We start from the raw sequence: 22,736 nt of genomic DNA, 5'->3' as shown, positions 1-22,736 counted from the left end.
TCAAATGCCATGTAGCTGGTCCAAACCAAGATAATGCGGTTTTTCGTCGGTTGGAGATACTCAGATTAGTTTTTGCAAGTAACTTCTCAATTATATGAAAAATGTCAAAGAGAAAATTGTAGAGCAACATGAAAAACTCCTAATACAGCTTTCTGCTGCTCAATATGTGCTACATAAGTATTTTTCTAAGCATGAAAGAAGCCTGCGAATACAGAAAAAACAGTGTTTCCAAGTGACAACGAATTCATTACCTTGGTTCTGACCAGCTATGTACCATTTTGTATGTTTTTAAAGGTTACCTCAAGTTAAGTGAAACACCCTGTATAAATAAGTGATGTACAGTAACAGACATATTGTTCATCTCGCCAACTTGGGATCACGGAGTTGTGCTACTGCGTACAAAATTGCTCACATAGAATTGCGCGACTGTGGGGCCAGGGAATGACGTCATGGCCACCCGCCGTGGTTGCTCAGTGGCTATGGTGTTGGGCTGCTGAGCACGAGGTCGCGGGATCGAATCCCGGCCACGGCGGCCGCATATCGATGGGGGCGAAATGCGAAAACACCCGTGTGCTTAGATTTAGGTGCACGTTAAAGAACCCCAGGTGGTCAAAATTTCCGGAGTCCTCCACTACGGCGTGCCTCATAATCAGAAAGTGGTTTTGGCACGTAAAACCCCAAATATTATTATTAATGACGTCATGGCCATCATCTCTTGAAGATTGCAATCGATAATGCGTCGCAAAAACAGCATTTATTCTGCTGCATCAGAACTATGGCTAGTCAGGAGCAAATGCAAAAATGTCCCTTGCCATTTGCACAAAGTAACGTCCCACTCCGGCAAGACGTTGCCACAACGAAAGCTTAAAGTTCATGCACACCTTAACTCTTCACACTGTACAGTGTACTGTACTCGTACATCTTACAGCTTTTACCATTCCAATTCATAACTGGCGCGTACAGCCATGCACTCTAAAAAAAGTTTCCACCCTTTGGGTTGTATTTCGTCCCCAAACAATAATCGTCATTTCTCTTGCCCGCATTTATTTTCTTTGACGCTGCGAGCTTGGTACTTCCTAGTCACGAACAGCTTGCGCGTTATCAGCTTGACACTGTATTCTCCACAGGAAAGTAGTGAGCGCCGAGTTTTCAAGAGAGGGAACGCGAGGAAGGCAGATGATTATTGTTTGGGGTCAAGATAAGCCCCAAAGGGTATAAACATTTTTCAGAGCGTAGTTTTTCTCCCTCAAAAATTGAACGGTAGAATGATTTGCCCGGAAAAGTTCGCTCTTTGCCCCCCGCCAGTTGTGTTATCGCCACGCCTGCTTTAAACCCATATGGGCTGCAGTACGTAAAAATAAATACACGCAAGCAGGTGCCATGAAAATTTTTGACTTGTTTGACGTCGTCAGTGAACGCTTCAACGCTAGCGATGACAGCGCCAAGAATTTGCGGTGTCGAACGAAGAAAGTACACAAAAGAGTCGCTGTCGGATAAGACAAGACAAGTCGAGTTCTTTTTCCGTTCGGCACCATGGCGGCGAAGGTACGCTGAATATTTTTCACATTTTCAATCAAAATTAATCGGAAAAGTGCATACTCAAAACCGTTTTTGTTTATATCGACCTCATACAGAAGGGCTCCTGCTCCGAAGTTACATAGTTAGTGAAAGTGTAATAAGCTGTTACAGTACTTTACGGCGACTTCTACGCTTGTCTCTGCACTGTCGGTGTTTGCATGTCCGTGAGTACGCTAAGCGCAACGTGTATGCTAGCGAAGTGTTAGCGGGTCTACAGCTTGCAAGTCAGTTTTATGGCTACTTTGGGACGTTTCCATTGGCACTGGCTGCAACGAGGGATTCCGGGCCAAGGCTTGCGGGGTCACAATGGTTTCATGTCTGGGCATGTCTAGTCTTGTCCATCCGGGAGTTACTGTGCGTGGTTCTATGAAGTCATTCTTGAGTTTCGATCCTGCTAGTATGAATCAAGATGCGTGTGCTGGTGTAACTGCAAAATGAGTACCGTGCGTGGAAAGCCTTTCGAGAGTTGCATGCACATAGATAAAATCGCAAACCTGCCGTTTATAAAGCCGTTATGAGCAACTGTTTGCTGAATAAGTTTACAAACGTGATTGGGTGGAGGAGCGCCCTCACAACGCCTGCCCATTGTGTTGCCATTCTGGAAAAGTTCCCTGTTCCTTCCAACGTGGTAGCCCTGTGTGAATAATATGACTCTTTCAAGAGTACTAAATTGGCTATTGCGCATCACTGTCCTACCCGATACATGACATCGAAATAATTCTGTCATCATCAAAATATAACTCGTTCTTAGAGCATAGCATCGGCGCACTGCACATGCAAAAGAAACATCTCGCGTGTTTTGATTAAACAATCGATGACAGCAAGCTTGCCATTTCATGAAAGGACTTTACAGTCAACAATGCCTGTACTCCTGAAGAATGGTGAAAGTAGGTTGTGGGGTACATCGCGAAGCAGGGACAAGGGACGCAAGAAAAACGAGGACAAGCGCTTTTCTTGCGTCCCATGTCCCTGCTTCGCGCTGTATCACACAATCTAAAATGGAAAACCAACTAGCCCAAACTGTCACCCTTCTAAGATGAAAGTAGGCCTGCAGAAATGTCACTGCGGTTGCTGTGGACTTACGGAGACATGCTTTGTGAACGCATTGACATGAGCTTCATGCGCAGCTTCCTTTACAGACGAAACTGCCGAGAAAGGACAAGAAAGACAAGGATAAGAACCCCATGCGGGAGGTTCGGATCCGAAAGCTGTGCCTAAACATTTGTGTTGGTGAATCGGGAGACAGGCTGACACGGGCTGCCAAGGTGAGCCTTTTGTACAGAACTTGGTTATACTTCGGGCATGTGCTCCCCCATTCACGTTTCATTTGACACTAATGGTATGGCCTGTGGGTATGGCCTGTATGGTATGGCCATTGTTGCAACTTAAATGAGAAGCTCATTGGGTTGTGTGTACACTAGAGACAATAGCTTTTACCACAATTGAGTTATCTTCGCAGGCAAAATTTTTAATTTTCGCAATTGGAAAACGCCTACTTAGAATGTTGGTTATGGCAGCTGGCGTAGCACATAAAGACCTCCAAACATTTTCAGTTTTGCTTTGCAGGGATGGTGTTCTCCCTATCTTATGTCCTATGTAATCGGGACAAAAGGTACAAATGCCTAAGTCTTAAAAAAGAAAAAAAGGCTTAGAACCGGAAAGCTCAATTTTCACTTGCGCCTTTTTGTTTGCTATAAAGAAACGTGCGCCAAGAGCTGTGTTGCAGAAATAGGATCAGTATGACCTAACACATGCTGCGGTTGCCCCTTTGCGGGGAACTGAAGCAACCGTTGATGATGTGTTGGTGCTGACCATAATGATCCATGATAGTGAGACACGTGATGGTATAAGAGCATTAATGTAGCGTTGACAAGAAGCCTACATGATAACACATTTTTTTGTTTGTAAGCTTCCACTAGTGTAGCTGATTGGTGCATGTTGCAAGTGTGAGCAGAGCGCACTCTCATAACTTAGCAGTCACGCATTTTTCGCGGACCTGTCAGGCAGCGTGCTCACCACCGCAATACCGTACGTAGATCATGAGGCGTATGGTACTTTGCTCCCCGCGAGAGACCCTTGAGTAAACACGAGGATAGACTCATCGCACGGATGCGAGCGAGGCGAGAGAGAAGAGCCGGAGGTCAGCCGAGCCAGAGAAACGGCACGGGAGACGCACGAGAGACGCGGCCGAGGAAGGCAGCAATACGCTTCACGCCGGCGCTCTGCAGATAATAAACAGTTTTCATTTGAGAAAGAATCCAGCCTTTTTCATTTGCTGTCACAAGTAGAAACCCTTACGCATCTGGAAAACTTTTTTTTTTTCATGTGAATCCACGTCACAGACTATCACTTTTTCCTCAATTTAAGGCACACATGAGCCACAATTGCCAAAGCACTCATCGGCAGGCACTGAATGCGTGTAGTGCACTCAGCCCTGTGTTGTATGTCAACAAGTGCGAGAGTGAATCCTCCTCTGCAACGTGAGGCCCGAGTACAAATTCAGGCTTTGCTACTAAATTGGAGGTACAACTTGCACCACATCTGTACATTAATGTTTCTTTAATGTGTTTGCCCGTATATAACGTATCTGCAAGGTGGACGGTAGAAGTTTCAGCATCTACAGTCGCCGACCGTTTATTCGGACCTCACGGGGACTGCAAAAATGTCCAAATAAACAGGTGTCCGAAAAAGCAGATTAAGGGGAAAAAAATGAAATCCTTTATTTCCACGCACTTATTCGGGCTCGGCAGTACGCTTGAAGAAATCATGAATGCGCCGTTGCACGCTGTTCCGTTTACACGCAATCTGATAAGCCTGAATCTCGGTAAGGGTCGTAGGTCACTATAGGCGGCTGAAAGCACAGTCACTGCTTGTACACGCTCCGCATGCGACGGCAGCGTAGCACATGGTGCGTCATCTTCCGACTCAGAATCATCGTCTGGCGGTGCAGCAGAAACCTGACGAATGATCTCACCGTCGTCGAGTTCTGCGCATCTTGGTACAGCAGTGTCAGCACCTGTGAAACTGTCAAATGAGACGGTGTCCGGAATCGCAGTGCAACCACTGCGCAGGTCTCAGCAGAACATTTTCCGTGTCAGTAGGGAGCACATCGGAAGGCAACAAATCTTAGGCCTCCCGGCACCCGCTTGCCGGCATTCCCCAGCGCAGTCTGCGCGAGCACTGTCGGCGCCATTAGACACTTGGCGCGATGTTTCCGTATGCCGCGTTGGATCACCGAAACCTCGACACAGCGCACAAAGCAAACACCACCGTGCCGACACCAGTCGCACAAATGAAAAATGCGTTCTACTCGCAGCATCGTGCGTAAAGAAACGAAGCAGCTGCGGATAGTCTTGACATGGCTTATGAAACCGGAACTGCTGTAGAGCCACTCTTATCGAACCAGTAGAAACGATGATGATGAGCGGGGATTTCCAGTAGCGCCACTTCATGGGGCTGCAAGGAGGCTCTGTTCAAAACAAAAATGGCGTTCAGCAAATCGAACCATGCTCCGGTCAGAGTCGGTGCATGGTGCTCTCGATCGAGTTGGCTCAAGGAGTGTCTGAACTTTAGGCAGTTGTTATACATTATGGTCTATGGGGAGAATGGCGGTGCCGCAAAGCTGACCGAATAATCAGGCATGTCCAAATTTTTGGAGTCCGGAAAATCGGTCGGCGACTGTATGCACATTGCCAATGAAGCACTTTACTGTTCTGTTCGTTGAATGTTGACTTGATTTCTGCAACAGATGAGAGTAGATGAGCACTAATGAGACAATCTTTAATATGGAAAGACATATTCCAGCAAAATGATTATTTGCTAACTTCTGCAATTCTATTGTAATAAGCCCTGTTTCCAGAGCTCTATTGTAATTGTTGTATTGGCACCAATGATCTTGACATTTTTTGTTTGTCAATCATAACCCTTGCAAAAGTCTATATAGAACTGTTATGTTTCAATTGACATTTTTTGGCTTAGACTTTCTGCCGAGATAGTTAAATGCATTCATGTCTTGTTTTTAAAGGGAAGGCAGAACTGATTTCAAAAGGATATATGTACAGTCGCTGACCAACTTTTCAGACCTGTCGGTTATTTGTACCTACTTGCATCGGTGACATTTATAGAACTTATACACTTATGAGCTTGTATAAACAGCGTATAATCGCAACTGAAGTCTTGGCTGCTATCATTGTATTATTTCATGAATCAACTTAACGAGCTTTTTGTCACGCAGATCATTCTTACTGCGACTATTTAGAGCAGAGCGCCTGTCTGCAGTGTTTCTACAGAGGTCAGCAAATCTTTAATGAATAATCTTTGGCGCATTAAATGCCATGACGCAAACAATCAACTTGATGAGTCATCAAAATATTGAGTGTGTCTTGTATTTTTTGCTTTTTGCTGTAGTCTTTCTCATGTTGTAAGGTTCGCCAAAAAATGTCATTCGTGGACTTGGGCCTTAACTACTGAATGCCATTTTCTGTGCCCGTGTGGCATGGGTATATGATACAATATGCATAACTGAGGTTCAGCCAAGCCACTAATAGCACTGCATAATCCGCACGACAAATCGCAGATACCGAAGTTAAGTGCCGGTGCTAGTAAGCACAGGGTGTATCGCCTGTCTGGCAGAGCATCTCGCCAATCTGCATTTGCTTGTAGCCAGAACACTAACTCGCCGTGGTTGCTCTTTGGTGTTGCTCTGCTAAGTACGAAGTCGTGGGTCCAAATCCTGGCTACAGCAGCCACATCTTGGTGGCAGTGAAATGCAAAAACACCTAAATCCAAGTAGATTTAGATGCGCATTAAAGATCCCTAGGTGATCAAAATTAATCTGGAGCCTACCACTATGGCGCGCCTCAGAATCAGGCCATGTTTTTGGCACATAAAACCCCATTATTAAATTAACTAAAGCATACAGCAGGAGCACATGCTCCAGCCTTGATTGCTAACTTGGGCATTTGGCACAGGGGAAATACTCACGTGTCTGCTGCAGGTTTCAATATATTCAATTGTTTGTTGACTCTCATCAGGTGCTCGAACAGCTGACAGGCCAGCAGCCTGTTTTCTCCAAGGCCCGCTACACCGTGCGATCGTTTGGCATCAGGAGAAATGAAAAAATTGCTGTGCACTGCACCGTCCGGGGCCCCAAGGCAGAGGAGATCCTCGAGAAAGGCCTCAAGGTGTGTGTGATTGTTGTGTGTGATCTGCAGGTGGCATGTTTCATGCGTCCTTTGTTGCCAGGTGAGGCTGTCGAGAAATTGGTGCCTGATACTTTGATTTTTAAACAGTTCTTGTGCTGAGAATGTGAACAGTAATGAGCCATCTGACACATTTTAGCTACCTGCTTCCAATATGATAAGCAAATACAAGGCTACTGTACTTCTGACAAGAAGCCTACATGATCACAATTTTGTTTGGTTGGTCTGCTTCCACCAGCGTAGCTGATCAATGGGTCTTGAAATCTGGCAACTTTCCTAGGTTTAAGGGGGGACACCCCTCTTTGAAAAAAATTTTTTATTTGTGGATTGATTTCAATGAAACTTCTATGTTTCATTAAGTTTTATGCACTGATTCTAAATCTGCATTTATTTTTTCCATACAATAAATAGTTTTCAAAATATTTACAATATTATGTTTTTCATTTGGAGTTTGATAATTTCCCAAACAATTGATGCAATGATAAAATTTAGCATACCAAATTAATGTTTAACATCTAAGGAATGTAGTGAAACAAGAATGAGTCTCCTAGGCCAATTAGGTCTAAATCTAGGGGTTGCTAAACCCATTGCAGTAAAAGTTCCCTCACCTGCTTTATACACAGTATCTTTTTAAAAAATGTTACTGACCAATATGCGCAGTGAAATTAGCCTTACTACATAGAGTAAGAGTTTCTGTTTTCAGGGAAAAAAAAATTACTGTGCTAGCACAAATACAAACAGAAATATGTTCACTCCAAAACTGCTTGTGTGTCAAAATTGTAGTTTTGAGAAAACGAAGAAAAACGCTTTCAAGCACCTTTATGAGAACGAAAGCACCTCAAATTACGAAAATGCACCTGGGGAATAATCTGGGTGCATCCCAGATTGGTGCTTCTTTTTTGCCATCGTCTGGAGGCCCAGTGATAATGCCCGTTTTTTCCTGGAAGCAGTGGTGCGACGCAAGTCTTTTTCTTTGGCTCTTTTTGAGCCGGAGTCTGTCACATTCATATTCATTTCTTGAAGAATGGCTGTTGCTGCATATTCATTTCCAGTATTGAAGCGTAGCACTGCTTCTGCAACGGCTGCCTCCACAGCAAAAAGGGAGAAATGCTGCTCTTTGGAAATCATACTCCAGATGACTGAGTGGAATGATTCATTGGAGTTTTGGGTTCTCCCTCGCTTGCACCTATCCAGCAGCTTTACATCTGCCAAGCGCTCATACACAGGCAAAAGGGCCTTTGCCACGTCCGCTGGCAAGTTATACTTGTGCCTTGGTTGTGGCTCACCTTTTGCTGTTGCCGCATTATGACGGCACCAAGAATCCTTGCCACTTGGACACAGGCTGTGGTTAGAGCAGCTGTCGGTTGACGTGACATGGTGGTACGTTGCCATTACCGCTCTCTGCATGGCGTCAACATCACCACAGTGAGACTTGAGTGCTCGACCATAATAGGCACTCAGCCTGTTGATGAGGTCTGCTGTGAGCCTCCCCTTGCCACCAAGTCCCCGCATGCCTTCACTTTTGTGCTTCTGGAGCAGGTTTCGAAGCGCTGCACCCATACGTTTTTGTACATGATTGATGCAGTCTTCTTTCTGAACATCTACAAAGCCGTACACCTTTGCATCCTTGATAGCATTAAAAGTGCGGCTGTCACCGTCGCACAGCATGGTTGAGTACTTTACTTTGTTGCGTTCTAAAGAACGCTGGAACAAGATTAATCCAGCCTCAACTTCCATTTGGCCAGATTTACAATCAGTGTTCTTCTGGCACTGATGGGATTTCCTCCACCCAGCATACTCATCAGAGTCAGGTCTGGGCCCAATTTCACAGCCCAAACAAAAGTTTGAAAGCACGACGTAGTCCAGGATGTAGCCGGTAAATAGCTCCGCTACTGCGCCTGCTCCTATATGCGAAGAATGGCCCCGCATCATCCAGGTGCCATCAAAGCACACAGCAATGTTGCCTTTGTGTCCAAAACACAAGTTTTCGTAAAGTGTAACCGCTTTTTCTGCACACTGCACCATAACAGCCTCAGCTGCGCGCGTCGCACCGGGGTTCAGAGTTTTTTTCAAATGCCGCTGAAACGTCTTGTTGTGGAGACCTCGGCCAGACAGGCCCATCGCTGCGAAAATGTCATTCATGGCTGTCTGGCCGTTACCTGTTGCGAGCATCGCACGCCCGGCAAGGATATTAATTTCAAACGGGTTGCATTTCTTTTCACTCTGTACCCGTCGCGAACTCCACTCAGTCGCTATCTCACCGCACCTCTCGCAGATGAGCATCAGTTTCACTGCGAGGCCGTACTCGCGATCTCCTGTCACCATCTCCGCGCGTCCTTGACAAGTCTGGCAGCGCATAAAGCCAAGGAGGGAGTTTATCGCACGCATGTCGACGGCAGTAAACGCTGTCTTACGTTCGTCTGTTACCGACGTTGCCGCGCCGCCGAGTTCCGTGAACTGCTGCATCTTTCGCGTCGTTGCTGCCGTCGACGCAAGCCGCTCGAGCATAGCCTTTTCACAAGCGCTTGCCTCCCTTACGTCGCTGTCGGTCACAGTTTTCGAGTCAATTCTCACTCGGGCGGACACTTCAGACGCGTCGGGTGCGCTGTCCACCGATGCAACTTCCAGCGAGGCATTGTTTGGTTCTCCGCGGCAGGGCGGTTGCCCGTCCGTGCGTTGGTCGGCGAGTCTGGCGTCCGCAGGCGTGTTGGCTGCACTGTCCAGCGAAGCATCGTCCAGCGAAGCATTTTCTGCTTCTCCGCGACAATCGGGCGGCTGACGATCCGCAGAAGTGATGGGAGCACTGTTCAGCGATGCGTCGTCCAGCGATGCCTTGTTTGCTTCTCCGCGGCTATCATGCGGCTGCTCGTCTGCACTTGCTCCTCGTCGGTCGCTTACTTCAGACGGAAAAGAAGACGATTCCCCTACTTTCTTTTTCGTTTTCCTTCGTCTCCGGCCGAACATATACACGGAATGGTGCTTCTTCGGTCCCCCTGGCATAGTTCCGTGCAGTAGCGAGGACCCGCTCAAAATGGCGGCATGTGCAGCGCTCATGCCAGGGCAACCGGCCTAAGCCTATCAGATGGTGCCATTCGGGTCACATGCTTTTACCGACCAATAAGAACGCGCGTTGAAGAAAACATTGCGCTTGTTTTATTTTACTGTGGCTGGCACATGGTGACTGGCCGAGAGAGGGTGGGAAGCCGGACGCGCGAGCTTTCAAACAAGACCAAGATGTCATAGGTGCGGCTTTTCGTTTTTGCGCGGCGCGCGGTCGTAACTAGCGCTGTTTGTCCTCAATTTAAAGGGCGCTTTCAGAAACTACATTATTTTAAATCGACATTACGGCACAATTACGCATCAGATTTAAATGGAAATTCGCTCAAAGGTGCAGAATTATGCCATGAATCCAAAAATGAAAAGATTGAAAATCGGGCTTTTTGACCGATTTTTGGTCCCAAAGAGCCGTGTCCCCCCTTAAAGGGACCCTGAAACGATTTTGGCGATTTTCTACAAACGTACTGAGTCGTTAGAGTAGGTTCTTCTGATCATTAATTGATGCATCTAAGTGCTCTGCGTAAAGCGTGTAATTTATTATAAGGTTTTAAAAATGCACATCGCTGCCGATCGCAGCGCACTACTCGGCGGAATTTTAAGCCGCCCCTACCCATATGATGCAAATAACCCATATTACGTCACATGGGCGAGCTATCTGATTGGCTGACCAGGGCGCGTGGTCGATAATTTTTCCAACTTTATGGTGAACAAATGATGCTTGTAATAGTTGGAATGTTAGTTACTTTGTTTTTGTAAAAAGAAAATAACTTAAAGAGAATACACAAGAATAGTTTTTTAGTACACTTCAGCACTTCCGGCACACAGCAAGTGTCGTCTGCTTGTGTTACAACGTACTCCATTTTGACGAGAGCTCCGCGGTCAGAGTCGGTCTCAGTCTTTTCGCGAGCACTATGATTCGACTTTGTTGCCTTGTGGACTGCAAACCTGGCGACCTGCAAACCGCGAGTCCAGTATTAGGGCAAACGCAAGCGCAAGGGGACAGGGTCTGGCCGCTTGACTGTGCCGGGATGAGCCACGAGATGAGCAGAAGGGCAAATGTGAATGGTCTGCACGGTGCAGCCACCTGGTGGCACAGAGCTCAACCATACACAGTAGCAGCAACGAAGTGTATTCTTTGCTGCTGGTGTGTATTTTTCGCAGGAGTGTAATCATCAACACGTTGATTTATAAATGTTTAAAATGCTTTACACTTGGTTAGAGCAATATTAGCGCTTTGTTTGACTGGTTAAGCGCTGCGCCAGCAAGTGTCTGGACCGTGCAGACCGATCAGGCTGCTCACGTACGTCTACGCTAAAGTTCCTTCATCAGCTTGAGTTTATGCCTCCAGTCATTTGCCGAAATGACCAGCTTGCCTGTTTTTAGCGGAGTACCGGACACGTTCGGCGCTACGACAGAATGCTCGCAACGCACGCTGCTTCGATAGCTCTCGGTCGACGGCCAAGCGGCTAGCGGAGAGGTCTCGCGTGGGAGGGGGCGTGCTCCTAAACAACCGGAAGTGAGCGAAGTGACGTCGCATCGTGACGCTGAACCAGTGAAGGCGGAGCTTAGCGCCGCTCGCTCGGCGAGCGAGTTGAGGAGGAAAAGCATAGCTAGGGAGGAGGGTAACTTCTAATCGCTTGTAACTCCATTAATACGTAACGCTTCACTTAAATTGTGGTGCGAATGTTCTACTTAAGCTGTACCCTACGCGCCTCCAAAATTTGTCCGAACCGTTTCAGGGGCCCTTTAAGGCGTCCAATATGTGGAGCAATTGCAAAAGCACTCATCGGCAGGTACTGAATGCGTGTTGTGCACTCAGCCCTGTGTTGTATGTCAACAAGTGCGAGAGTGAATCCTCCTCTGCAACGTAAGGCCTGAGTACAAATTCAGGCTTTGCTACTAAATTGGAGGTACAGTCTTTGTCAAAAGTATATGGACTGCATTGCTTGTGACTGCCAGGTGACTACAGGCTCTTTCAGGGAGTTCCATTGGTTATCATTAGTTTCATTGCCCTCAGGAACCAAAGAACTTGTACTTGCCATCCAGATGCCTGGATTGTCGGGAGCATCAGAGAACCGTTTTAGTTGCCTGCTTCCAATATGATAGGCATATGCAAAAATAGTGTACTTATGTCTACCTCTTTTTTTAAATATATGGATTCAAAAATTTTGTGCACATTATAATTGAATACGAAAGAAACCATGCTTACGGCATTGGTAGCAGCCAAACTCAGCAGCGTCATCACCATTTGTGTACAAGATGTCAACAGAAGCTATTGTGTAGGTTGACAACATTGATACACCGCTTTCATTGAGAAACTCATTCAAAAGAAGAGTAATTTTATATGATAAGCCAATGGCAATGAGCTGCATCACACGATTTTGGTGTTCACAAAACTTGGATGCATCGCGAGACAAACTGGTGTTTACTAATAAAGGCTTGGTCCACCGGCGTATTCACAATCCTTGCAAAGCCATTCGGGAGAGCAGAACCTCAAACACATTGTGGTCTGTAAACAGCAATAAAGGTGTTCGGAACGTGAACATGAATGAGTAACCATTCTGTTCAGGCAAATTGTGCAAGTTGCACCTTTTCTCATTGTAAAAATGAGTTGTTTGCTGCATTTTTTTTTTTATAACAAGACAGTGATCCTGGCACTGAACTCAGAATACCGTTGCTCAGACGCCTATGTGTCTAATGCTAGTTAAGTGAAATCTTTGAAACAACAAGGTATCTTCGAAAGTGATGATCTGAGGATCCAACGCACCTTTTCCTGCCACTTTTAGAAGATATCTCTCATTCCCTGTTTATTCGGACCTCATGGGTACTGCGGAAATGTCCGAATAAACAGGTGTCTGAAAAAGCAGTTTAAGAAAAAAAAAAGAAATCCTTTATTTCCATGCACTTATTCGGGCTCGGCAGTAGGCTTGAAGAAATCGTGAATGCGTTGTTGCATGCTGTTCAGTTTAGGCGCAATCAGATAAGTCTGAATCTCGGAGAGGGTTGTACGGTCATTATAGGCGGCTAAAAGCACAGTCACTGCTTGTACATGCGACGGCAGCGTAGCACATGGTGCGTCATCTTCCGACTCGGAGTCATCGTCCGGTGGCACAGCAGAAACCTGACGAATGATCTTGCCATCGAGTTCTGCGCATGTTAGTGCGCATGTTAGTGTGCCCAAGGAGTTTCCGAAAAATCAGACGAGAGGTTGCAAGGTGTCCGAACTTCCAGCAGTTGTTATACATTATAGTCTATGGGGAGAATGGCAGTGCCGCGAAGCAGACCGAATAATCGAGCATGTCCGAATTTTTGGAGTCCGAAAATACAGTCGGTGACTAATTCTTTTTTTAGATCCTGAGCTGTGCATTGTGTCATTGTTTTAATATTCAACAGGATGTTTGCATGATTCATTTTTCTGGCATGCAGGTTTTTTTTTTTCTTTTTTTTTTCCGTGATTTCGTGGAAAACATATTTGATGGGTTCCGTTGTACTGATTCTTGAAAGCCCTCCAATAAACTAGTTCATACAAAATTGCTGTGTGGTATGCCTTCCCTTCTTTCATGCAGGTGCGAGAATACGAGCTCCGCAAGGACAACTTCTCGGACACAGGCAACTTTGGCTTCGGTATCCAGGAGCACATTGACTTGGGTATCAAGTATGACCCCACCATTGGCATCTACGGTCTCGACTTTTACGTAGTGCTGGGCCGCCCAGGCTTCAACGTTGCACACAGACGCCACAAGAAGGGCACCATTGGGTGCAATCACCGGCTTTCAAAGGAAGAGGCCATCAAATGGTTCCAACAGAAGGTCAGCATCCCAATAGGGGCACATGGTTGTTTTTACTTCCTCTCCTCTGGAGCTTTCATTCAATAACCTTTGTGAAAGCTAGCTGTATGCTTGGTTCTGAGATGTAGGCTGTGAGACTGTTTCATAACGGCATGCAACGCTGCGAAAACTGGATGAAATTCTCTCACTGTTAGCAATTGTGACCAAGAAATGGTGCATTACATATAAAAAGTAGAGGTATGTGACATATTGTTCAAGCAACAGTAAGTCGTGTATGTTGTAAACCATGTCACTGATCTGTTTACCACTAAACAATTGAAGTTGCTTCTTTTGAGTAGTGGCCACAGTGGACGGCCTACATGTGTGACCAAAACAGTATTTCATACTGGAAGTTCAAAGGTGCACAATTGTATAACTTGGCATAGCCTTACCACCACAAAACTTCACTTCAAAACTTGTGGAGCGGCACTTCTATGACCACACTACTCGTGCAGATTCCACGTGACGAAGTGGAGTACAGTATTTGTGTCAGCGTTTCAAAGTAGCAAAGAATTGTGAATCATTTTACAGCTAAGCTGTAGGTGGCTAGGGTTTCATGTATTTTTCTTTTGCTTGTGCGTCAACAATAAAAAAAAAAGGTGAGCGTGGGCCGATCCTGAAGATAGTGCAATACTGGGCTGACCCGCGGCAGAAGGAAAGCAGGCTTGAAGCACTCTGCCCCTAATAATAATTAATGAAATAAGCAAATCAAGATGCATTGTTTCAAATCCATGGGTATACTGGAATCGTTTGTAAACAGCGCACGAACCCACGAGCAGGAGGTTTTGCCATATGCAAAAAGGACAATATGTATGTACACCTTTACACCCTTGACTCGCAAGAGGACAATGCCACTGACTGTGGGGATGTCCATGCAGTACAAACGAAGAACGGAATTCTGATATCTGCTGTGTATCTCCAGGTACACCAAAGTGTGATATCAAGAAGTTCATGATGCCGCAGTTAGCATGGGCTAGCCGTGATGACACTACCCCTGTGGTATCATCGTTGGAGACTTTAGTGCGGACATTTCAAAACGAGACAAGAAATGGTTCATGCCGTTCGTGCTAGAAGAGTTCGAGGTGCCATACCAATTCAGTCCAGCGGTCATATATAGGTTTTCTTTGGCCAAGAACCTGTCTAAGGTTGTAACCAAGCCAATCGGTGTATATCACAGTACTCGCAATGCTAACGTCGCTACCATTATAAAATGGTAGGAAATACATGTACCGTTGTCTAGCCGTGTGTGATGTGCTACAGCTTCTCAGGTCATCCACACATGACTACTAAATTTTCTCTCTGTAGTGCATCACCCTGTTTACTAGGTTTCAGAACCGACAGCAGACATGGTCAGCTTTGATTAATGTAGTGTGAAGATTTATGTTGGATGTGTTGGAAATGAGTTCACTTTGAATATACAAAGTGTTGTTCGAAAACTGTCTTAGATTACAGTGAAACCTGATTAAATCGTAGTTGGCCAGAGCTTGGAAAAAGTACATACTAAACGGTAGTACTGATGAAACGGAACTCGGAGAGAGTGCGATGAAAGGGCAAAAACATGGCAGTATTTATTCACTTCGCACAACAAAAATCTGTTACAGTGCAGTCCACTTATAAAAATATGTAAAATCAAAAATACGATAGTTATAACCTATCATTGCTATATCTGGACTGCTGTAAAAAATGAGAAAGCTGCCAAACATACCTTCGCAGCTTCCAAACCAAATTTGCCACTTAGGATGGAAAATTGGGAGTTGTAGAAAGTAGGGTGTGAAAAATGAAATGTTTATTTATACCTCTAAGGAGCGTGTCAAGCTTTAGGTGCGCTGAAATGGTCAGTTTGCACTTGCTTTTGTGGAAGTTTCCGGTTCACAACCGTGGTGTGCGTCGCGTCCAGCAGCTGCGCGAACACTGGCAGCTGTAATGTAGCGTGCGTGAAACCAGTGAGCGACTCTATCGACAACGGTACACTTTGTGTGAACATTAGGGTCGGTGTCAAAGACGGGCCACTTCATCTCGTCGTCACCTCCGTCGGAGATTCTTCACAGAATGAGGCAGTGCTATCTGTACTCAGAAACTCCTCCATCTAAGCACCATCTCTTTTGCTGGCAGTAGCGACATGCTCCCAGCTATAGGTAATGTCAGCGGCTGCCACTGTGTTGGTTTCACACATGCGGGGTTTCGCCCTGGCGCACAAAGCACGCCGTTTCCGTCAATCGGCACAGTCGCTCGTTCTAGCCTTCATGATCGTGACGCTCGCGGTTTTCAGAATTGTCGGTGTTGTCGACTGCGCGAGCTCGTACTTTGAGTTTTGCAAAATTGGCAGCTTTGTCTCGGGCGACACAGCTTTGGGCTTTGTTGACGCACCTACCGCGGCTTCTGCGGCACATTTCCTCACTCGCTGAGGAAGAGAGGGAGATTATTGTAGAAAGGGAGCACGGGTGGGGTTTGCTTCTCGCTTTTCTTTTTTCTTTGGACGCTCGCTGGAGATGCGAATGCAGAACAGCTGGCGCCATCTTGTGGCACGTTGCGCTAACTTGTGGTGCTCTTCGTGGCTTTCGCGATTGGTGCGCTGGCGGGATGCGCCGTGCAGTAATGGCAGCAGATATGAACTTGCATAGGCAAACTTATCGCCCTGTCTCGGTTTAGGGGAACTTAGCAACACTAATTTCACGATTATTCTGCGTGGAAAACGCTGCCCAAAAGGCAGAATTTCTATGTTATATCCGATATATGCTGAATACCATATCGTTATGTATGTGGTTTTTTCCTCTTAGCCCTAATGTATAAATTGAATGTGTCCTTGCTTGCACAACGCCGAAATGTTGATGCGGCTTCACGTGCAAACACACGGGCATTTGGAGGCCGTTCTGAAATTTGAGGCTAGTTGTCCTAACGGGCTGCCCAACGAGGACGACGCACCACCGTCATAGCGGGACTAAAAGTGGAAACACTACATGTTAGCCGATATGTGCGTAATAAGCTGGTACGGTTTATGTGGATACAAAACACATTATTTTCAATGGCTGCTAAGTCAGAGATTTGACTTTACTTCTTTTAAAACGAAACTACTGTTTAAGTGGGTACGGTTTAATGAGATTTTACCGTACTAAATGTGACGGATTGGTGGCTCCATTGTAATTACTGATCAAGTTTTGTAGCAGGCACCAGAATCGGCACAATAGCTTCAGTGATTTCAACAATTTTTTGCCAGTTCTCTATAGGCTGGCATGTTTTAATTGCGGAATTGATCTTCCAGTATTCAAAGCATTGCTAGAAACTTTGTGGCTAGTGCGAGTTGTGAGAAATTAACACAGAAAATGTGCCATGGAATGCAATGGCTTTTCAGTCAGGTTTCTTCCACAGTAAAGACACATCTAATGCAGGGCTTGCCAGAGAGGCATATGCAAAGAACCATAAAAAATAATCTTAGTCTAGAACTGAAAAAAAAAAAGTCAAGACGAAATTTATTGCTTGTCTAAGAAAGCTGGTGGTCACAGTGAATGCCACTCATGCTGCGATTGCTCATTGTGCCTCTGCATTGTGCTTCCCCATTCGTGAAGCAAGCACATTCAAGTTTGGCAGCCATTGTGTGTGCGTCTCTTGGAAATGAAGAAAGCTGGTCTTTATAGTCAATAATATGGGGGGGTACAGATCCCAGAGTCTTGAGCTGCAGTTTGGACACCCCTGATATAGTGTGTAGGGCAGGCAACCATTTGTCTATTGGCGCAACAGAATGAGTGCCAGGGAAAGGTAGATGCATTCGAGACCTACCACGGTGGCTCATGGTGGTCTGCTGCTGCTTGAGCAAGACGTCGTGGGTAGTGACCGCATTTTGATAAGGGTAAAAAGCAAAAGCACTCGGTTTTGGTGTGGTACGATAAAAAAAAGTGTTCAAAAGAATTCCGAGTCCTCTACAATGACATCTTTCATAGCCCCAGTGTTGCTTTGGAACTATACACCCCACGAATCGGTCAAGGATGGTAGAGGGGTAGGCGACGTGATTAAAAAATTGCCAGGCATACGATAGTCCAAACTAGGCAGGGTTAATCAGATCGCTGAGAGAAACCTTCGTCTCCAGCAGACATAAAATGGGCTGATGTTTACAATCTTCATACATAATCTGGGGGTATAGAGCTTTAAAATGTGATCATCTTTATTGTTGATTGACGTTCCGATGATTGCCAAAATTAGTTAGCTTAGGGGACAAATTAGTCATAAGCCGCGTTTACATGAATGCGACAGTGTCGCATCGCATCACATTTCTAGCGCATCGCATTAATGCGCCAGGCGAGGGTAGATTTACGGGCCCGAGTCGACTCTCGCGGAGCATGTAAACGCAGGATTGTCGCATTAGGAATGATGGGAAGGAATTCGCCATCAACATGGTGGCGTTCCCTGCTGCCCGCTTCGAATTGAATTTGGCGTTGCTTTTGTAAAATGCACTTCGTTCGCAGCAAATGATTGTATAAAACGGCTATCGCTTAGTCTCAGGCCGCTTTGACGACATAGTATTATGGATACCCTTGTGGTGTTTTCGAGATCGCTTCTCATTTCGAACGAGTCGAAGCCTAACGAAAGAAACATTCGAGATGTCAGCGCTACCTATCGCTAGAGTCGGAAAATAGCCGCAACATCGGCATATGGCCTCTGAGATCCAAAGACCTCGCTGGCCAATTAAAGCTGCAAAAGACATGCGCTGCTTTGCGTACGCTTAACTAAAACTGTCTATTTCTCGGCATTCAACCACCAACGTGCACTCGGCCTACTACCGGAAACCAGTTACACCGGAAGTCGGTTGCACTTCCCTTCTACGACACCATGTGGCGCTACGTTCTCGCGAGAGTTAAGGCGCTACATGTAAACGGCGTCGCATCGCCTTTCCCAAATGCGCTTGGAAATGCGATGCGCCACTGTCGCATTCATGTAAACGAGGCTATAAAAGTGAAGCTGCCCCATGTGAAAAATGCGCCGTCTAGGGCTGGCAAAAATGCTCTCATTTTCTGGTAGGAGGGCCAAGAAAAATATTTGCGAGTATATGCCATATTTTTCAAACCTGGGCTGTTTTTTTTTTTCATATAATCATATACCAAACTCTAGGGCCGGCTTCGATTCGAGGATTTGAAAAATGCGCCAGTTTTTGTCTGAAAATGGTAAATATTGTGCCTTGCTAGTGCCATCTAGAAAAGTCAGTATCGCAGCTGCCACTAGATGCGCCAGTAGCCAACTGAAGTACAGAAACTAACAATGTCACCATTTTGAACTGCGTCATATTGGCATGCAGCATGGCTTTGTCGTAATGGCACCAAACAGGTGATGCCACTATATTGTCGATTTCAAATGAAAATTTGCGCCAGCCGCAGAGGTATCCTCAAATGTTCAAACCGGGCGAGACGTCACCATCAATGAAAAATATGTTGGTCGTTAAAGGGGGCAACGGGACACGCTTTTTGCGTGTCCCGCAACGAGATGACAGTGATACGGAATACAAGGCGCAGTTATTGTCCAACGTTATCGGTGCGGGGGTGCACATTGCTTGATGCTGGGCGTGTCGGAGTGCAGTGGCAGTGTTTGGTTATGTGGACTGTGCCATTGCTTCCAATAATCGGACGAACTATGGACGCTGTTGTTCTCGCCAACGTGACGTAACGTGTGCGAGCGCTCGCACTATGTCTGCCTATATTTAGCCCTTTTATAGCAATGAGGCTATACTCGTGGACAACTTCCTGTGGCCATGAAGGGAAAGCTACGGAGGCAAAGCGCGCGCAAGTGAGAGCGCTTCTGAAGAGTCCCGCGTTCATTTAAGCTGGGGAAGAGAAAACATAAACACCTTATTGGCAACAGTTAAGGGGGGATGAGGGTCTTGAAAACTTTTTTTTTATTTCGTAACATATCTTCCTGAAAATTGGCATGCAGATATATCTTTGAATGCTGATCCCAAATATATATTCAGATTTTATATATCTCATCTATAAATGAAGATATTGCAAAATAATTCATCCCACATAGGTCTTTTCTTACGGGCCATTATGATAATTTCTTAATTAAAAAAACTAGTTTCAAAGAATGGCTGTCATTTCCAAGGGCCCACTGCACATCCTAAAGCTAAAGAAATTTTTAAAAAGTGATCATATAGGTCATGAATGAATAACAAAGTAGGAAGAAAAAAACAATGCGGGAGTAATTAGCTTACATCTGACCTAATTGCTAGTCTAATGGGTTTAATGAAAAATGGAAAGCTTTAGGATGTAGTTGAGGTTTTACTGAAAAAAATGATACCTAATTCAATAAAATCAGTTGATGCAAACATTATGAAAAGTTCCGTAAGGCAAAGGCATTTGATCGAAAAAGCAAAGCTGAGAAAATTGCATTCAAAGTTTTGCTTACTCTGCCACTTTTGTTTACCTATCACATGGAAAAATTTAATGCTTTAGCATGCAGCCCAGTCATTACTGAACACAATAACACCAAACTCAAAGAAATCTGTTCATGTAAAGATTGTGAAAACCTCTGTATTGCATTGGTACTTGGCAAAAAAAAAAAAAAAGCTCAGAAAGTCGTCTTTACTTGCTGCGCCGACGTTCATTAGCTCGAACTTGCGGGAAGTCGCGGACTTCTTCGCCAATGAAGTTTTAATGTCTGCGTACTTTTCACGCCCCGCGCACTCCGCGCAAAACACCGCGTCGAAGCGTTGAGCACGCGAGCTCGGTTCAACCGCGTCCGTCGGCACCGAAGCGGCGTTCGGAAACGCCGAAGTCGACGTTAGGCTTAGGTCAGCCGGCTCGGCCGCTTCCGACAACACGGAATCCGAAGCGACTTGCAGCGTTTCAAAAGTTAGCATTTTCGACGGGCTTAGTCCAGGCGCATCCACCGGCACTGCAGAGACTTGCGGTAACACCGAAGTTGACACCGATCGGGACTGTCCGGCCGCGTCCACCGGCGAAGCTGTTGTTGGCGAGCTCACTCCAGCCGCATCCACCAAGGCCACAGCCATATCTCTATGCCACAGCAGCTTGCGGCATCACCGAAGCTGTAGTTCTCGACGATGTAGCGCTCTTATTCCATGCGCGCCTCTTTTTGCTGACTGCTTTTCGCGTGCTTGCTTTCAAGCGCGCGTCTCGCGCCATCGTGACACGCGGAACAAAGACACCAGGCACGCAAAAGCAAGAAATTCGTGGTTAAAAGAGGCGACTCAATAGCCAAAATATCTACAAGAACGATAAAGAAAAAGGCAGAACGAAAAATACAAGAGGAATGCGAAAAATGACGTGCGCGCCGGCGAATGCAGACGACGCGAAGGAGTCGAACAACGCGGCCGCGGGGCCGCGGCAGGCGAAGCATGCGTCACGGCCAATCAGAGGCCTGCGCTTCGGGGAGGCGCCCGCTTCACCCAATCAGCGGCTGTCTCGCGACGATTTCGCTCTTGAGAACGGGTGCTTGGGGTGCCGATCGCTCCTCTGCACGAGGGTCTACAGCGTGCCGAGGGGCGCCAGAATGGAGAGCGGGAAACCAGCTTTCAAACGAGACCAAGATGGCGCCGATCGGTTCGCGTCGCGCGGAGCTACGGCAGCTTGAAAATGAGGCAAATCTTCGCGCTTGGCGTTCAATTTCGGCTCACCGACGTTTCTAAATTGCCGTTTTTTTTATACTTCGAGTAGGAATTGAGCCATAATATTTTGTAGAGGCATAGTTGGGACATTAAAGACTTCAAAAACGCAATTTTTGAAAATTGCCATTTTTGACCATTTTTCGCGATTTCAAGACCCGCGTCCCCCCTTAAATAGGACAACACACGCCACTGAATCTAAAAGTTGACTTTGCGGCTTTTCACTTCCGCGCCTGGGCAAATGCGGAACCGTCGCACTTGGATGCTGCGTCGATTCATTGTCTGTTCTGAGCAACCAATAGCACTGTCAAACGCTGGCGAAATACTAGTAGCGGTTACACATGTGCATAAGCTCCGCCCCCATAGCTTTCCAGTCATAGCTGCAGAAAGTTGTCTGCGGGTAGAGTAGTATGATGTAGGGTGAGCGTGTCATGTTCACATTCGAGGCAAGTTTTTTCTTCGAACATTCGGGGGTTGGCTTAGGATCGGGGTCAGCCTAGATTCAAATAAATACGGTAGGTTAAATGGAAAGCTGTCAACTCCAGTGGCATGAGTTCACTGATATTCTCTGCTGTACTATCGCACTGCATCGGCAGGCACTGATGCTTGATCGGCATGCAGTCCTGTGTTGTATCTCAACGAGTGCAACAGCAAATCCTCCTTTGCAACGTTGGGCCTGACGCATATTCAGTCCTTACTACAAGATTGGAGGTACAGCTTACGTACTGTTAATGGGGCAGTATTCTGAAAAAATGCCCTTTGCATGCGACTCCTTGCCAGCAGCTGCTTTTGACTGACACACCTAGACACCGTCCAGAATAACTTTTTAAATTCTAGAATGTTGCAGCAAGAGGTAAATCTTGGTCTGGCAGGGTTGCTGTTGTCTTTTGCCCTATCATGCTCTCCTTGGGACGAAAGGTCTCTAACAGTGGACTCCAGCTGCAATCGGCCACATTAGGCAGAACTAAGAGCCACTCTACCTTTTCATTGATTCAGGGGGGAATACACCTTTTTGTTCAATTTGTTTTCTCAATTTATGTTTTTAAGGTTCAGTTGAACTTGAAAAGTGGTGACTAATGCTGTGAAATCTTCTCTTTGCAGTACGATGGCATCATCTTGCCTGGAAAGGGCGGCAAATGAACCTGCCGTCGGCTACATTTGATTCCTCACAAATAAAAAAAAAACATATGGTATATGTTCAAGGTGCTTTGTACACATTCAAATACAGTCGCCGACTGATACTTTGGACATGCTTGATTAATCGGAGAGCTCCGTGGCACTGCCATTAGCCTCAGATTTAATGTATACACCTGACAGATTTCTGTGTGCCAATTTGGCCACTGAGACAAGCAGAAATAGTGATACTTTCGTTTTGATAACTGCTGACACATCGAAACTGCAACCAGCGAAGCCTAGTCATCTAGTAGTCTCCAAGAGGAATTTGGTGCACGAATTCTCTACTTCCGT

At 46.0% G+C, this 22,736-nt stretch overlaps 1 protein-coding gene across 3 annotated transcripts; it reads left to right on the top strand.

Moving 5' to 3' along the window:
- The first annotated feature begins 1,409 nt into the window (after positions 1–1,409).
- On the top strand, positions 1,410–22,462 carry RpL11 (ribosomal protein L11). Of its 3 annotated transcripts, none has more exons than XM_065446625.2 (5): positions 1,410–1,545; positions 2,718–2,843; positions 6,612–6,761; positions 13,403–13,645; positions 22,371–22,462. In XM_065446625.2, exons 1-5 carry the CDS (start codon positions 1,534–1,536, stop codon positions 22,407–22,409), a joined length of 570 nt encoding a protein of 189 aa, XP_065302697.1. In that variant the 5' UTR covers positions 1,410–1,533; the 3' UTR covers positions 22,410–22,462. The 3 variants fall into 3 exon arrangements, with proteins under 3 accessions (XP_065302697.1, XP_065302698.1, XP_065302695.1); XM_065446626.1 differs by lacking the exon at positions 1,410–1,545 and adding an exon at positions 1,722–1,742; XM_065446623.1 differs by lacking the exon at positions 1,410–1,545 and adding an exon at positions 1,870–1,932.
- The last annotated feature ends 274 nt before the right edge of the window (positions 22,463–22,736 follow it).

The sequence above is a fragment of the Dermacentor albipictus genome, chromosome 5 (genome assembly GCF_038994185.2).
Source record: "Dermacentor albipictus isolate Rhodes 1998 colony chromosome 5, USDA_Dalb.pri_finalv2, whole genome shotgun sequence".
Taxonomy (NCBI): Eukaryota; Metazoa; Arthropoda; class Arachnida; order Ixodida; family Ixodidae; genus Dermacentor; species Dermacentor albipictus.
The sequence above is the reverse complement of the archived record's forward strand: the minus strand, read 5'-3'. Positions and strand labels throughout refer to the sequence as shown.